The 14,963-nt window shown below is 43.6% G+C and overlaps 1 protein-coding gene across 2 annotated transcripts; it reads right to left on the bottom strand.

The window, feature by feature from the left end:
* Positions 1-5,187: 5,187 nt before the first annotated feature.
* Positions 5,188-12,385, bottom strand: LOC118367294 (riboflavin transporter 2). 2 transcript variants are annotated; one of them, XM_035750612.2, is made up of 4 exons: positions 12,134-12,385; positions 9,802-10,886; positions 9,355-9,478; positions 5,188-8,962 (listed from the first exon to the last, which is right to left on the bottom strand). In XM_035750612.2, the coding sequence occupies exons 2-4, from the start codon at positions 10,839-10,841 to the stop codon at positions 8,750-8,752; spliced, it is 1,377 nt and encodes a 458-aa protein (XP_035606505.1). In that variant the 5' UTR covers positions 10,842-10,886; positions 12,134-12,385; the 3' UTR covers positions 5,188-8,749. The 2 variants fall into 2 exon arrangements, with proteins under 2 accessions (XP_035606505.1, XP_035606506.1); XM_035750613.2 differs by lacking the exon at positions 12,134-12,385 and adding an exon at positions 11,835-11,951.
* Positions 12,386-14,963: the final 2,578 nt, after the last annotated feature.

Genomic DNA, 14,963 nt, shown 5'->3' with positions numbered 1-14,963 from the left:
GGATGCCCAGCATGACCTCAGGGTGACCTGCTGGCACACCCCTGGTGGATTGGCTTCCTGACAGAGAGGAGACTATAGGATTTCTCAATTGGAGGTTTTAGTCTGGGTCACTGTCAGAATACAGTAAATGAGATGGACAGCACACCAGAAAACAATCTTTAATGAATCCAAATTGCTCTGCACGGACAAATCTCGGCCGCAGCCTTATTCAGCATATTTTTTATACATTTGTTTTCACCTTTATTTAAGCAGGTAGGCAAGTTGAGAACAAGTTCTCAATTCCAATTGCGACCTGGCCAAGAAAAAGCAAAGCAGTTCGACACATACAACGACACAGAGTTACACATGGAGTAAAACAAACATACAGTCAATAATACAGTATAAACAAGTCTATATACGATGTGAGCAAATGAGGTGAGAAGGGAGGTAAAGGCAAAAAAAGGCCATGGTGGCAAAGTAAATACAATATACAGTAACAAGTAAAACACTGGAATGGTAGATTTGCAGTGGAAGAATGTGCAAAGTAGAAATAAAAATAATGGGGTGCAAAGGAGCAAAATAAATAAATAAAATAAATACAGTAGGGAAAGAGGTAGTTGTTTGGGCTAAATTATAGGTGGGCTATGGTACAGGTGCAGTAATCTGTGAGCTGCTCTGACAGTTGGTGCTTAAAGCTAGTGAGGGAGATAAGTGTTTCCAGTTTCAGAGATTTTTGTAGTTCGTTCCAGACATTGGCAGCAGAGAACTGGAAGGAGAGGCGGCCAAAGAAAGAATTGGTTTTGGGGGTGACCAGAGAGTTAAACCTGCTGGAGCGCGTGCTACAGGTGGATGATGCTAGAGAATATAGAGAATCAACATAGCCAGATTAGCGCAAGACACCTGTTAGACATGGAAATAAAATGCGTAGTGAACGGCTCGGGCTCTATTCAATATGTATCGCTGAAACGATAGAAATGTAAAGTTCATTTCTGATTGAGCCCACATTTACAGTGTTTATGCAGTCTCGGCAAACACGGGAACTTGCCTTTAAATGACAATCACCCTGTAGCGCTGAACTTTCGCGATACAGATTGAATAGAGCCCCTAGTCTTACCTTCACAAAAATGTATCACAAAGAGCAAAACAATTAGGTCACTTAAGAAAATAGTGTCTTCCATCACTACAAACCTTTGCCATCAATAACTGTTCACTTGTCCTCCCATTCTGTGGTCCAACAGGGTTTTCCTCACCTGATACCATTTGGGATCCAGTAATTCCCCTCACATGAGACATTTTGTGATCCATCTCAAATCGGTTTTGAATGCCCTGCTTCTTGGCCTTCAGCAGACGACTCGCAGAGGACTCACAAGGAAGTGCTTCCGCGTTTTAGAGAGCCAGTAAACACCGAGGTATTTCCTCCTCTGTCCGCAGCTCAGACATTCTGTTTCATAGTCCCTACTGTGTGTATTGTAGCACAGAAAACAGTCAGAATTTCTCAAAACAGCTGAGTAGTATGTTAACAGAAGCGCCTGCACTCTCTGTGATGGGACTGTGTGTGTGTGTGTGTGTGTGTGTGTGTGTGTGTGTGTGTGTGTGTGTGTGTGTGTGTGTGTGTGTGTGTGTGTGTGTGTGTGTGTGTGTGTGTGTGTGTGTGTGTGTGTGTGTGTGTGTGTGTGTGTGTGTGTTTGTGCATGCGTGTGAATAGTGTGTGTGTGTCTGTTTGTGCATGCATGTGAATGGTGTGTGTGTATGTGTGTGTGTCTGTTTGTGCACGCGTGTGTGTGTGTGGTTGTGTGTGTGTGTGTCTGTTTGTGCATGCATGTGAATGGTGTGTGGTTGTGTGTGTGTGTGTGTGTGTGTGTGTGTGTGTGTGTGTGTGTGTGTGTGTGTGTGTGTGTGTGTGTGTGTGTGTGTGTGTGTGTGTGTGTGTGTGTGTGTGTTTGTGCACGCGTGTGAATGTGTGTGTGTGGTTGTGTGTGTGTGTGTGCGTGTGTCTGTTTGTGCACGTGTGTGAATGGTGTGTGTGTGTGGTTGTGTGTGTGTGTGTGTGTCTGTTTGGGCACACGTGTGAATGGTTTGTGTGTGTGTGTGGTTGTGTGTCTGTTTGTGCATGTGTGTAAATGGTGTGTGTGTGCGGTTGTGTGGTTGTGTGTGTGTCTGTTTGTGCACACGTGTGTGTGTGTGTGTGTGTGTGTGTGTGTGTGTGTGTGTGTGTGTGTGTGTGTGTGTGTGTGTGTGTGTGTGTGTGTGTGTGTGTGTGTGTGTGTGTGTGTGTGTGTGTGTGTGTGTTTGTGCACGCTGGTGAATGGTGTGTGTGTGTGTGGTGCCCAGGGTCCCTGCACGTGCTGCAAGGAGGCATGAGGACTGGAGATGTGACCAGGGCAGTAAATTAAAATGTCTGTACTGTGAGACACCTAAGACAGCACTACAGGGAGACAGGACAGACAGCTGATTGTCCTCACAGTGGCAGACAGGATTGGTACATCCGAACATCACACCTGTGGGACAGGTACAGGATGGCAACAACAACTGCCCGAGTTGGCCTCCCGGGTGGTGCAGTGGTCTAAGGCACTGCATCACAGTACTAGCTGTGCCACCACCAGGTGCACGGTGTTTCCTCCGATACATTGGTGTGTCTGGCTTCCGGGTTGGATGTGTATTATGTCAAGAAGCAGTGCGGCTTGGTTGGGTTGTGTTTCGGGGGACGCATGGCTCTCGACCTTCGCCTCTCCGGAGTCCGTACGGGAGTTGCAGCGATGAGACAAGACTGTAACTACTACCAATTGGATACTACGAAACTGGGGAGAAAAAAGGGGGTAAAAATAATAATAAATAATGAAAAAACAACTGCCTGAGTTACACCAGGAACGCACAATCCCTCCATCAGACTGTCCGCAATAGGCTGAGAGTGGCTGGACAGGCTTGTAGGCCTGTTGTAGTAAGGCAGGTCCTCACCAGTCATCAGCAGAGACAACGTCGCCTATGGGCACAAACCCACCGTCGCTGGACCAGACAGGACTGGCAAAAAGTGCTCTTCACTGACAAGTTGCGGTTTTGTCTCACCAGGGGTCATGGTCGGATTTGCGTTTATCGTGGAAGGAATGAACGTTACACCGAGGCCTGTACTCTGGAGCGGGATAGATTTGGAGGTGGAGGGTCTGTAATGGGCTGCGGTGTGTCACAACATCATCGGACTGAACTTGTTGTCATTGCAGGCAATCTCAATGCTGTGCGTTACAGGGTTGACATCCTCCTCCCTCATGTGGTACCCTTCCTGCAGGCTTGTTGTGACATGACAATGCCACCAGCCATACTGCTCGTTCTGTGCGTGATTTCCTGCAAGACAAGAATGTCAGTGTTCTGCCATGGCCAGCGAAGAGCCCGGATCTCAATCCCATTGAGCACGTCTGGGACCTGTTGGATCGGAGGTGAGGGCCAGGGCCATTCCCCCCAGAAATGTCCGGGAACTTGCAGGTGCCTTGGTTGAAGAGCTTTTGATTTTGACCCCCCTTTGTTCAGAGACACATTATTAAATTTCTGTTAGTCACATGTCAGTGGAACTTGTTCAGTTGATGTCTCAGTTGTTGAATCTTGTTACGTTCATGCAAATATTTACACATGTAATGTTTGCGGAAAATAAACGCAGATGACAGTGAGAGGACGTTTCTTTTTTTGCTAAGTTTAGTACACTCTGATAGTACACTCCTGACGTACGTAGGGTAGAGTGTCTGTCAGCTACAATTGGTCGATAAGGGGTGGGAGAAAGATGACATTAGAAGTAGCCATCTACTTTGTAAACCCATACTGCACTTAACCGCAAGGCAACCCTGTCATCTCCAAAGATTGTTATTTAATATAGCCCATATGAATGTTTTATCATAAAAGCCTTTGCTTTGTGTTGCTTTTAACTTTTGATGACCGTGTACATTGTTGCACAAAAAGAGGAGCCAAGGTCAAGACAACTGTGTAATGGGCTAAATGGAAAACAAAAGTCTCTGGCCTTCCACAAAGGGCCCAAAATGATACTATGAAGTTGCACTCAAAGTGTTTTTGATGAGTTTGGACAAAGTGGTAATGTTAATGCCTGGGAGTAAGCCAACCTTTGCCCATAAGACTTTCAAACGCAGCCAAGCAGGTGGAAGGAGTAGAACGAAAACAGACATGACATAATCATATAAATAATTGTGCATAGCAGGATTCCCATAAGAACCATATGTTTCCCTCCGTCGGGAAATATAGTATGTCAAGCATCACAGTGTTAAAAAAAAAAGAAGAAGAAGAATTTAGCAATATTAAAAGTCAGTCGCCTCCAGAGTCTGGAGGTGAATCAAATCTCATTTGGCTCCTCTGATCGCTCAGCATTCCTTTAATATTGTCTTGAATCATTTAGAGAAATCCCTTTTTGGTCTCGTCCCTTTTTGGAAATCCCTTTTTGGCTTTCCAGTCCTCCCTCTCAGGCTTTTACCAGACGTGGCGTAAGGAGGGGAGTATGGTCGATTGCATAACGCCAGGCGAGACCTGATTGTCCCTGGCCTTAACACAAAATTCAATCATTCTCAGCATTCTCCTATCCCACGTCGGCCCATTAAAGAGCAGTGGGAGCTAGGATTTCCCCTCATATGTATTCAATTGAAATTAGGATCACAATGTATGCTGTACGCATAATCAATGGGAGCCAATAGAGGGAAACTGACAGTGTGAGATTTGGGTCAAGAGTAGGCGACTGAATGAGAGAATTGGTTCGAGAGACAATAGGAGAGAGAGAAAGAGAGAGAGAGAGAGAGAGAGAGAGAGAGAGAGAGAGATGGCCACTGCTACTCCAATGACTAGAGAGATGGCCACTGCTACTCCAATGACGAGAGAGATGGCCACTGCTACTCCAATGACGAGAGAGATGGCCACTGCTACTCCAATGACGAGAGAGATGGCCACTGCTACTCCAATGACGAGAGAGATGGCCACTGCTACTCCAATGACGAGAGAGATGGCCACTGCTACTCCAATGACGAGAGAGATGGCCACTGCTACTCCAATGACGAGAGAGATGGCCACTGCTACTCCAATGACGGTTATACCAAAGCACCCACCTTCAAGTAGGTCAGACAGTCCACCTGCATTACAGTTTGTACATTCACAGAAGGAATAGCATTCCTAGAAGCAATGGCATTCACAGAAGCAATAGCGTTCACAGAAAAAGCATCCTAATTTGCCAGGGCTCTCTCTCGACAAATAGTGGATAAATAAAATGAATCACTTCATATATTACTTAGCACCTAAAGTTATCTAACCTCTGTTATTGATGGGCCCCTGCACACTTAAACCACTAAAGCCACAAAGAGACATATTAGCATATGTATGGTATGAGACAACAGGAGATGATGAACCCAGATGTCCATTGGGGATCCTTGGGGGCCGCTGGGGTCTGAATCAGGCAATGACTTGGTTCCTCAGTGCTCTCTATCTTTAGGGCCTGTAGAGAAAAAAAAGCACACACCTGCACCCACTCTCACTCTCACTAAGTTACTGTGAGTGGGTGGGATTCGGAAAATGATCGAGACGTGACTCTAGCGGCATGGGGCAATACCCAAGAGACATGCACAACTCCTACGGTACTTTGAGCAATTTCAAGATGCATTCAAAAAGCAGAAGGAAGGGCAAATAGAAAATGAGTCATGTAGAAAAGAACAGAAGTATGGTCTCCGGAAATATATATATATCTCCAGAAATTAGGATCAGAATATATAGACAATTATCCTTCATCGTTATCAATGTGATATAGTGATATTTATACAATTATCTTGAATATGGCTTATTATGAAAGGGCTATTTTCATGGTACAGTTGAAGTCAGAAGTTTTCATACACTTAGGTTGAAGTCATTAAAACTCCACAAATTTCTTGTTAACAAACGATAGTTTTGGCAAGTCGGTTAGGACAACTTATTTAAAAAAAAAGTTGTATTCATAGCTATATATGTTCCCATTAGATCTTGCTGGCAGATTGAAGGCGTATGTGATATCCATAGGTCTGAGCTGTAATTCCAGGATGTGGACCCCTGCTCTGTTCAGGTCTCGCATCTCACTCTCAGTTTGTGTTACCATTACCTTAGCCTGACATCTACTGGTCAAAGTATCTACAGTTGAAGTCGGAAGTTTACATACACATAGGTTGGAGTCATTAAAACTCATTTTTCAACCACTCCACAAATTTCTTGATAACAAGCTAGAGTTTTGTCAAGTTGGTTAGGACATCTACTTTGTGCACGACACAAGTCACTTTTCCAACAATTGTTTACAAACAAATTGTTTCACTTACAACTCACTGTATCACAATTCCAGTTGGTCAGAAGTTTATATACACTAAGTTGACTGTGCCTTTAAACAGCTTGGAAAATTCCAGAAAAGGATATCATGGCTTCAGAAGCTTCTGATAGGCAAATTGACATCATTTGAGTCAATTGGAGGTGTACCTGTGGATGTATTTCAAGGCCTACCTTCAAACTCAGTGCCCCTTTGCTTGACATCATGGGAAAATCAAAAGAAATCAGCCAAAACTGTGGACCTCCACAAGTCTTTCATCCTTGGGAGCAATTTCCAAACGCCTGAAGGTACCATGTTCATCTGTACAAACAATAGTACTCAAGTATAAACACCATGGGACCACGCAGCCGTCATACTGCTCAGGAAGGAGATGTGTTCTGTATCCTAGAGATTAATGTAATTTGATGTGAAAAGTGCAAATCAATCCCAGAACAACAGCAAAGGACCTTGTGAAGATGCTGGAGGAAACAGGTACAAAAGTATCTATATCCAGAGTTAAACAAGTCCTATATCAACATAACCTGAAAGGCTGCTCAGCAAGGAAGAAGTAACTGCTCCAAAACCGCCATCAAAAAGCCAGACTACGGTTTGCAAGTGCACATGGGGACAAAGATCATACTTTTTGGAGAAATGTCCTCTGGTCTGATGAAACAAAAATAGAACTGTTTGGCCATAATGACCATTGTTATGCTTGGAGGAAAAAGGGGGAGGCTTGCAAGTCGAAGAACACCATCCCAACCGTGAAGCAAGGGGGTGACAGCATCATGTTGTGGGGGTGCTTTGCTGCAGGAGGGACTGGTGCATTTCACAAAATAGAATGCATCATGAAGTAGGAACATTATGTGGATATATTAAAGCAACATCTCAAGACATCAGTCAAGAAGTCAAAGCTTGGTTGCAAATGGGTCCAGGTATTGGAGTGGCCATCGCAAAGTCCTGACCTCAATCCTATAGAAAATTTGTGGGCAGAACTGAAAAGGCGTGTGCGAGCAAGAAGGCCTTACAAACCTGTGTCCGTTACACCAGCTCTGTCAGGAGGAATGGGCCAAAATTCTCCCAACTTATTGTGGGAAGCTTGTGGAAGGCTACCCAAAACATTTGACCCAAGTTAAACAATTTAAAGGCAATGCTACCAAATACTAATTGAGTTATTGTAAACTTCTGACCCACTGGGAATATGATGAAAGAAATAAAAGCTGAAATAAATCATTCTCTCTACTATTAATATGACATTTCACATTCTTAAAATAAAGTTCCTAACTAATAAAGATCCTAACTGACCTAAGACAGGGAATTTTTACTAGGATTAGATGTCAGGAATTGTGAAAACTGAGTTTAAATGTTTTTGGCTAAGGTGTATGTAAACTTTCCGACTTCAACTGTAAGTATGATTAGGATTACAGTGATGCTTTATATCCATCCTGGTGATAAATAAACCACAGAAAGTTGATAATGAGGTCAGCAATTAGTACAGAAATACAAAACATGTACATAAGTATACATTTGAATTGACATGAGCCATACATAATTACAGTACATTGCATTATAACTGCAGTAAGGTCGTATACAAATAATGTAACACAAACGTTGGTTTTGAAAAACTCCCATAAATTATAGACTGGTAAAGAATAAACATAAATTATCTTTTTGTTGACATTTGCAGTACTAGAAACTCAAAAATTAAGACACTGTTTTGTCCCAGTAACATATTCCAATCATCACTATTATATCACTATACTTAATTACCCTTCAAGCAAAAAAAAAGGCATTAATCTTCTTTAACCTTTGTAAAAAGCTTAGCAATAAAATTTGATCATCTTTGTGGCCTTTGTAACAATAAAAGTCTAGTCTGAGACATCAATACACTGGCCTCCCATGGTGTTTACTTCAATATAGGCAAACTGAGTCGTATTCATTAGGGCACACTGTATAGATTTCGTATCTTCATTTGAGCCAGTTTGCTACAGCAGGAAAATAATCCTGCAACAACAAGCAATTTGAATTATTATTTGGATTATAATTCATGGGCATTTTTGTAGGGGATGATATTTTTTTCGCAAGGGAAAATTAAGTCTGAAATGTCAAAGTGGAAATTGCAAACTTCAGAAGCCTTTTAAACCTTTTAAACCTTTTAAGTTCCTGCATTGCAGAAAAATCTATGTTGGAACAGGATGATCAAATTAAGGCCCTACATCTGAGGCAAAACGTTTTGAAACTTAATTCAACAGTAAATAAACACAAGCGATTTGGTACCATTTAGTTCCTAATCTGAGGATGTGCTTCAAAGAGATCCTTCCGCAACCATAGGAAGATATTTCATTGCTTACGCAACAGACGAGATACCTCAAAATCAGTTTAAAGAGGCAAACTCACATGATGAAAGATATATTTCCAGTGTCAACCATTTTTGTTTTCTACAGTGAGTTTCAACAGTAAGCCACGTATTGATCCCTACTTTGTGCACTTGGTGTTACAAGGGTCCCCTGATTTGAAGAGTCCATAGACACTGACCAAGGGAAACATGGACAGGGCACCCAGCATGGAGCCAAGTTGCACTACTGCTCCACACCAGACGAGGGCGCTGTGACCCTCATCCCGAAGGATCACCCCAATGATCACCTTCACATAGGAGAGGGTCAGGACAAACAACATCCAGGCTATGACCTACAACAGAGAGTAGATAGACATTACAAACAAAATAGAAATTAGAATTGTGTTTATATTCACAGTACATTAGAGGATCATCATTTAAACATTTTAAAAAATCACCTTTATTTAACCAGATAGGCCAGTTGAGAACAAGTTCTCATTTACAACTGCGACCTGGCCGTTGTAACTGCATATTGAACAACATGGACATGAGTTTGAATGTTTACTGTCGTTTAGGAAGCCTTTGTTTGACCTCAAACATCCCATTTTCACTCAGAAACACGTCGTTTTCAATGGCCCAATGAAATCAAATTGAAGTCATGTTGTGTTCAGATCATATCAGCAATCTTGCAACGTAACACATGTATTTTCTCTATTCCATGACGTAATAACAGAAAGAGCCTTACTATGAGTGCGGTGCCTGAGACGCTGTGGACCAGTAGAGGACAGGGGCTCAGTGCAGCCATGGCCATGATGTAAGTACCAAACCCTGTCCCAACTATTGTCAGAAGCCCAATCAGCACCAACGACCTAAAAAAGAACAAGGAAGAGCTACACGGTCAGTTGAGGAAGTGGGTTGGAAAATTCAAGGCGTTTGGATTGTGTAAATTATCCACTGAAGTATTGCATGTTTTAGGATGAGACAGTGCAATGTTATTTAATACTGTTTATTCTGTATTTTCTTATAGAAATCAACTTGATTCAGTGACTGCCAGTCATTCTATTCCAGCCATTACAATGAATCCTCCCCATGTCTACCTTCAACAGCCTTCACTGGTGACTGCATAGCTCTGAGATTCTGTGTTCAGCAAATTATTCATCAGTCGGTTATGCTAATCCAATGTCGGGCTTACCTTAAGGGCAGGAACATGGCAATGAAGCAGGCCACGGGGTTGGCCACGGCTGCCATGGTGGCCGCCAGATGGTAGGCCTGGTTCCCGTAGGGCAGACAGGAGTAAGACTGCACTGAGGGCAGCACTGCATTGGTCAGGGCATTGACCCAAGCCAGAACCACAAAGATGAACGCCAGCTCCGGCCCACTGTAGAAGCCCGTCCCGAAGGAGCTCCGCCGGGCTCTCCGGTGGCTATCCGGAGAACTGATCATGGCCTTCTCCTCTTGAGGTCTGTGAGACAGGGACAGGGCTTGGTCACTCTTCTCCTCTGCCAGGCCTCCATTGAAGTATAGCTCGCACTTCCTCTCCCTGGCCACGGCCGGGTGGTGGTTGAGCAGGAGGAAGGCGGCCAGACACACCACCATCATGGCACTGAGGAAGAGGAAGAAGACCTGGGCCGAGAAGTTAGCGGGCTGGTATTGAGCCTGGAGCTCTCCACTGGCCCCTACAGTGGCGTTAACCCCTAAGGTCCCATTGGCTAGGCTAGCCACTGTAGCATTCCGACAGTGAACCACCCCCACCCCCTGCACCAGAGCCACTACGGCAGGCACCAAGCCACTAACGCCCTCCCCTACAAAGTACGTAGTGAGGTACTGGGGACCGAGGCGCATCATGAAGGGCAGGAAGGTGACCGAGGAGGTGCAGTCCACCACAGAGATTAGGAAACAGAGCACTAGAAGGGGGACACTATGCGTAGCGCCCGCTAAGGGCACCGTGTGCTTCCAGAAGAAGGCCAGGAGGAAGGTGGCGACCACGCCCAGGCCCACTATGGAGTAGATGACGGGTCGCTCGTCCAGCTTGCCCGGGCGGAAGCGATGCATGAGGGTGACGAAAAGGGGCCCCGCATTGGCCATCTGGATGAGCACAGTGAGGTAAGAGGGCAGGTACCAACCCTCTGGGATTTCTGGCACGATGAGGGGCAGCTCCACCCACATCCCGTTGATGGCCACCCAGGAGCCCATGCCAAAAAGGCATGCCAGCACGTGGGTTAGGAGAGTCATGGTGAAGGGCAGGGGCACAGCCAGTAAACAACTTGCATAAAGGACCTGAAACACATGAACAATGCACATTATTAAAAAGCAACAACATACATTGCCATAATACTGATCATGTACTGATATATTATTTTTTATATTTAAAAAAAAATGTTTAGGGTGTAGATCAGCTTTAATATTGCAAATACATTGTAGCTTCCATCAATGTAATTGTCTGCATCACTTCCAATCCCACATTTTTTTTGTGCATATATATATGTATATATATATACATACACACACATACACATATAAATATATACATATATACATACTGTATCTTTATTTCCTTTATTACCCTCCAACCCTACCAGCCCTCCCCCATTTGGAGCAAACTAGTGAACAACATGAAGTGAAATTTGTTGGGGTGTTGAAAGGCATGTTGGGGTGTTGAAAAGCACACTATTCCTTGTACAATAACACAGAACTAAATCAATGTGCTGCTAAAATCCCTATTCTCAGCTCTGCAACACCAGCACATTGACAACATTATATGAACACATTTCCATAGTTTCTTTGGTTCTCCTCAAGGTTAACCTACATGTAAATGTTGGTGGGGTCACACATGTTGTCATTGGTTACAAAAGCTAGCCTGTCTGCTACACAGTATGTGACCATAAGACTCAGACTCAGCAGCCTTCCCTCCCCCGTCCTCCCTGAATGTTGAGTCTGGCACAGAGTACCTGACCTTTCACACACAAACCCACTGGTCTCAGAACAGCCCATACAGACAGGCTGAACCTACACATCATCCTTTTCTGTGGAAGTACACCATGGTAAGAGGGTGTTACGGTGACTTCTGCGGATTCATAGTGCCATGTAATTCAACGTCTGTAACTCAATAGTTGATGAGTCACCTCACTCAGTGTATGGAGAGAAACACTGTTTTTATTTACATACATACCGATACACACACACACACACATAAACTTAGAGTTTACAGAACTACTGTATGCTCACAGGAACTCAACCCTAGTTCCTCTCGTCCTGGTTCTTCTTCATCTTGAATCCATCCTACACGGAAGAGATCACCATTCCACAAGCCTCTTTTAAGTCCATCTGTTCCACCCTGTAGCTGAGACATTTTGATAAATAGGCAACATGGGATGTGAGTGATGAGGAAATAGTCAAAGCAATAATACCACTGGTTAGACTATTTCCACAACCCATGTTGCCTAATTAACAAACTGGCTCAGCTTCAGTGTGGAGCAGATGGACTTACAGAGGCTTGTGGAATTACTTTCCAATCATGATCTTACCTTGTGATGGAGTGGGACTGCCTATTATATCTCCTTCTCTCTTGGGTAACTTCTCACTCCGTTGTGATCAGAGCATTGTTTTATTACATCAGCCAGCATGTGTGCCCATTCAGTTCATATTCCCTCCCCCCGTCTTTATCTCTCTTACACACACTCTCACATACACGAACACACACACACTCACGTGACTTCTGTGTCTCCCATTCAACTGACAGAACAGGCAGTGCGCAGGCTCCTCATCTCTATGACACTCTAATCCCCCGGGTTTGAAAGGAGTCTCTTTCGAAAATGATTTGTCCATGTGCCCTGTCGCTCTGCCTCCCTGCGGCCCCAAGAGCACTAGAGAGGGGGGGGGGACAATTACTGTACCCTCCCCCTCGCCTTCACCCCTAGGAAATATGACCTTGGCTCTGCCCCCACTGAGCAGAAAATGTTGGCTGTAGCGTGAGAGAAAGAGAGAGAGAGAGAGAGAGAGAGAGAGAGAGAGAGAGAGGGGAGAGAGCGAGAGAGGCAGCTGCCTGGTACACTACTACACACTACTACACTACTACTACTACACACTAGTCATAAGAAGCTGTGTATTTATAATTGATTGTTGGAGGGCTGTTCTGACTACTCCAGATTGGTTTTAGGAGAATGTTACAGTGACCTAAAGGGGTGATGATGAAACAGGTTGTTACTTTGCCCCTGAGTAACCTACTCAAAGGAAATGCAGTATATGCTACTTTGACCACTTTGTGTATCTGTAATGTCGATACAACACACCCAAAACACATGAAAAGGCAGGATTTACTTGTTTGCCCAATCTTCTTCCTGTCCCATGTTCTCTCCAACAGCCTTCGAGTCCTTGGAGAGTCATTAAACGTGTCTACCCCATAGAGATTGATCCGTTGTGTTTATCTCTATGTTCTACGTGGTCCTTCTGTAGCTCAGTTGGTAGAGCATGGCGCTTGTAACGCCAGGGTAGTGGGTTCGATCCCCGGGACCACCCATACGTAGAATGTATGCACACATGACTGTAAGTCGCTTTGGATAAAAGCGTCTGCTAAATGGCATATATTACCCTCTAGTGTGGTGCCTATATAATGTTGTCACAATCATATTGTGCTGTTGATCTTTTTCTAATTGTTCATTTGACATAACACAATTTTGTCTGGGGTTCAATCCCAAACAGTATTATAGCGAGATTGACATTCAAAGGTCATTTCCAATTGAGCTGGCATCTGCCGCGTTTATCTGGAACGTTGTCGACAAGGCTTTGTTTGGAGTACATCGTGCCTCAAACCTTTTCTCACAGTGGGATTCAAGTCAGCTAACATTTGCTTTCGTTTGCTTTGGTTTAACGATTGTCTCCTGATTCAGATGAATGTCGGGCTCTGGAAATTGGACCCAACACTGCATTATCTAGCTGGAGCATATGAACCAGTCTAATGAGAAAAAAAAGGATTATTACCTAATTGTTCTTCCATTGTCCCCTAACAGAAATAGCAGGTATTTCCTCAATCTCTTACAACTTGTTTTTTTGTGTGTGGTTTTTTTGTGCCGAAAACCAGATGTGTGCAGCCTATAGTGAACATGTGTTACTTCACAGTGAAGAAATGCCTGTGAAGTGCACTTTTGGCAAAATACAAACAATTATAAAAATCAGTGTAGCAAACTTGTTTTATGAAACAAGTAATTAAACTAAGTCATTTTTTGTTTAACCATTCACAATAAATCTTCAGTAGAAATCAACAAAAATCTTACGCAGCCATATGGTACTACTAAAACGCTATTGAATATACGGCACATCGCCAGTAGACCAGTAGATGGCGCTAAAAGCATCTGATTTCGTTTTTCTTCCTTCACCTCACATTGGAAGTAGCCCAGACAGTTATACAAGAGAAGGACAAAGTGATATGAAGACGGATGAGAAAGTACATTAATCTGCATTTTACATGACCATTGCAATGCAATGGCAATTGTATTTCAACTACCCCATGTAATTCCAAGGAAAAGCGATAACATCATCCATACTGTATTCCCCCTATTTCAATTTGTTTGGTATTGTATAGCTGTAGCCAATCCCCAGCCATAATCACGGTGACAGAGAGACCATTCGTCTTTTCCTTCCTTGTGCGACACTTGGTAAAGTTTCCGTATTGTTGTTGACTGTAAAAAATAATACATGTAAATAAGTGCAGTCAAGTTAGTTTCACACAGGCTACTCGCTAGAAGAAGGAAAACCAAAGAACACCAAACTTCATATTGGATGTACTGCACTGTACCACTAATTGCTAGAAAAGGGGGTATACAACTTAATTCATGTGAATTGGCATTTAAATCCTATGAGGTAGGTCATCTTAGGTAAGATGGGGTTAGTTTGGGGCACCTGCAAATACATACAGTGCAGCGCGGTAAAGTAAGAAACATAGAAAGGTCCTCAATTATCTTTGAAGAGACCTGATTAACTTGTTGCAGCTCTCAATCCAAATTGTTACGTCATTTCTCCTCCAAAGTCAAATATGCTTCTGTTAGTCCATCCCAATTACCCTGGGAACTTGTTAAATGATAGTAATGCACACCTGAAAAGTAATTGTCATGGGTCAAATCAAATCTAGAGGAAGACAGTACAATAAAAGTGAGGATTTTATAGCTCAATAAGCAACCAGGAAATATACCGCCCCCATTATATACCTATACCAGTGATCCCTCAACCTCAGATGGCAATGTAGCATGATGGGAGTCAACACCTAACGCAACTATAGTAGTTCTTGACCTACACATTTCCTAACCTGACCGAAACACCTAACAGGAAGCGCCTACCTGACTCTGTAAGCTTCCTCTCAGT

The sequence above is a fragment of the Oncorhynchus keta genome, chromosome 34 (genome assembly GCF_023373465.1).
Source record: "Oncorhynchus keta strain PuntledgeMale-10-30-2019 chromosome 34, Oket_V2, whole genome shotgun sequence".
NCBI lineage: Eukaryota > Metazoa > Chordata > Actinopteri > Salmoniformes > Salmonidae > Oncorhynchus > Oncorhynchus keta.
This window is presented reverse-complemented; position numbering and strand designations above follow the sequence as displayed.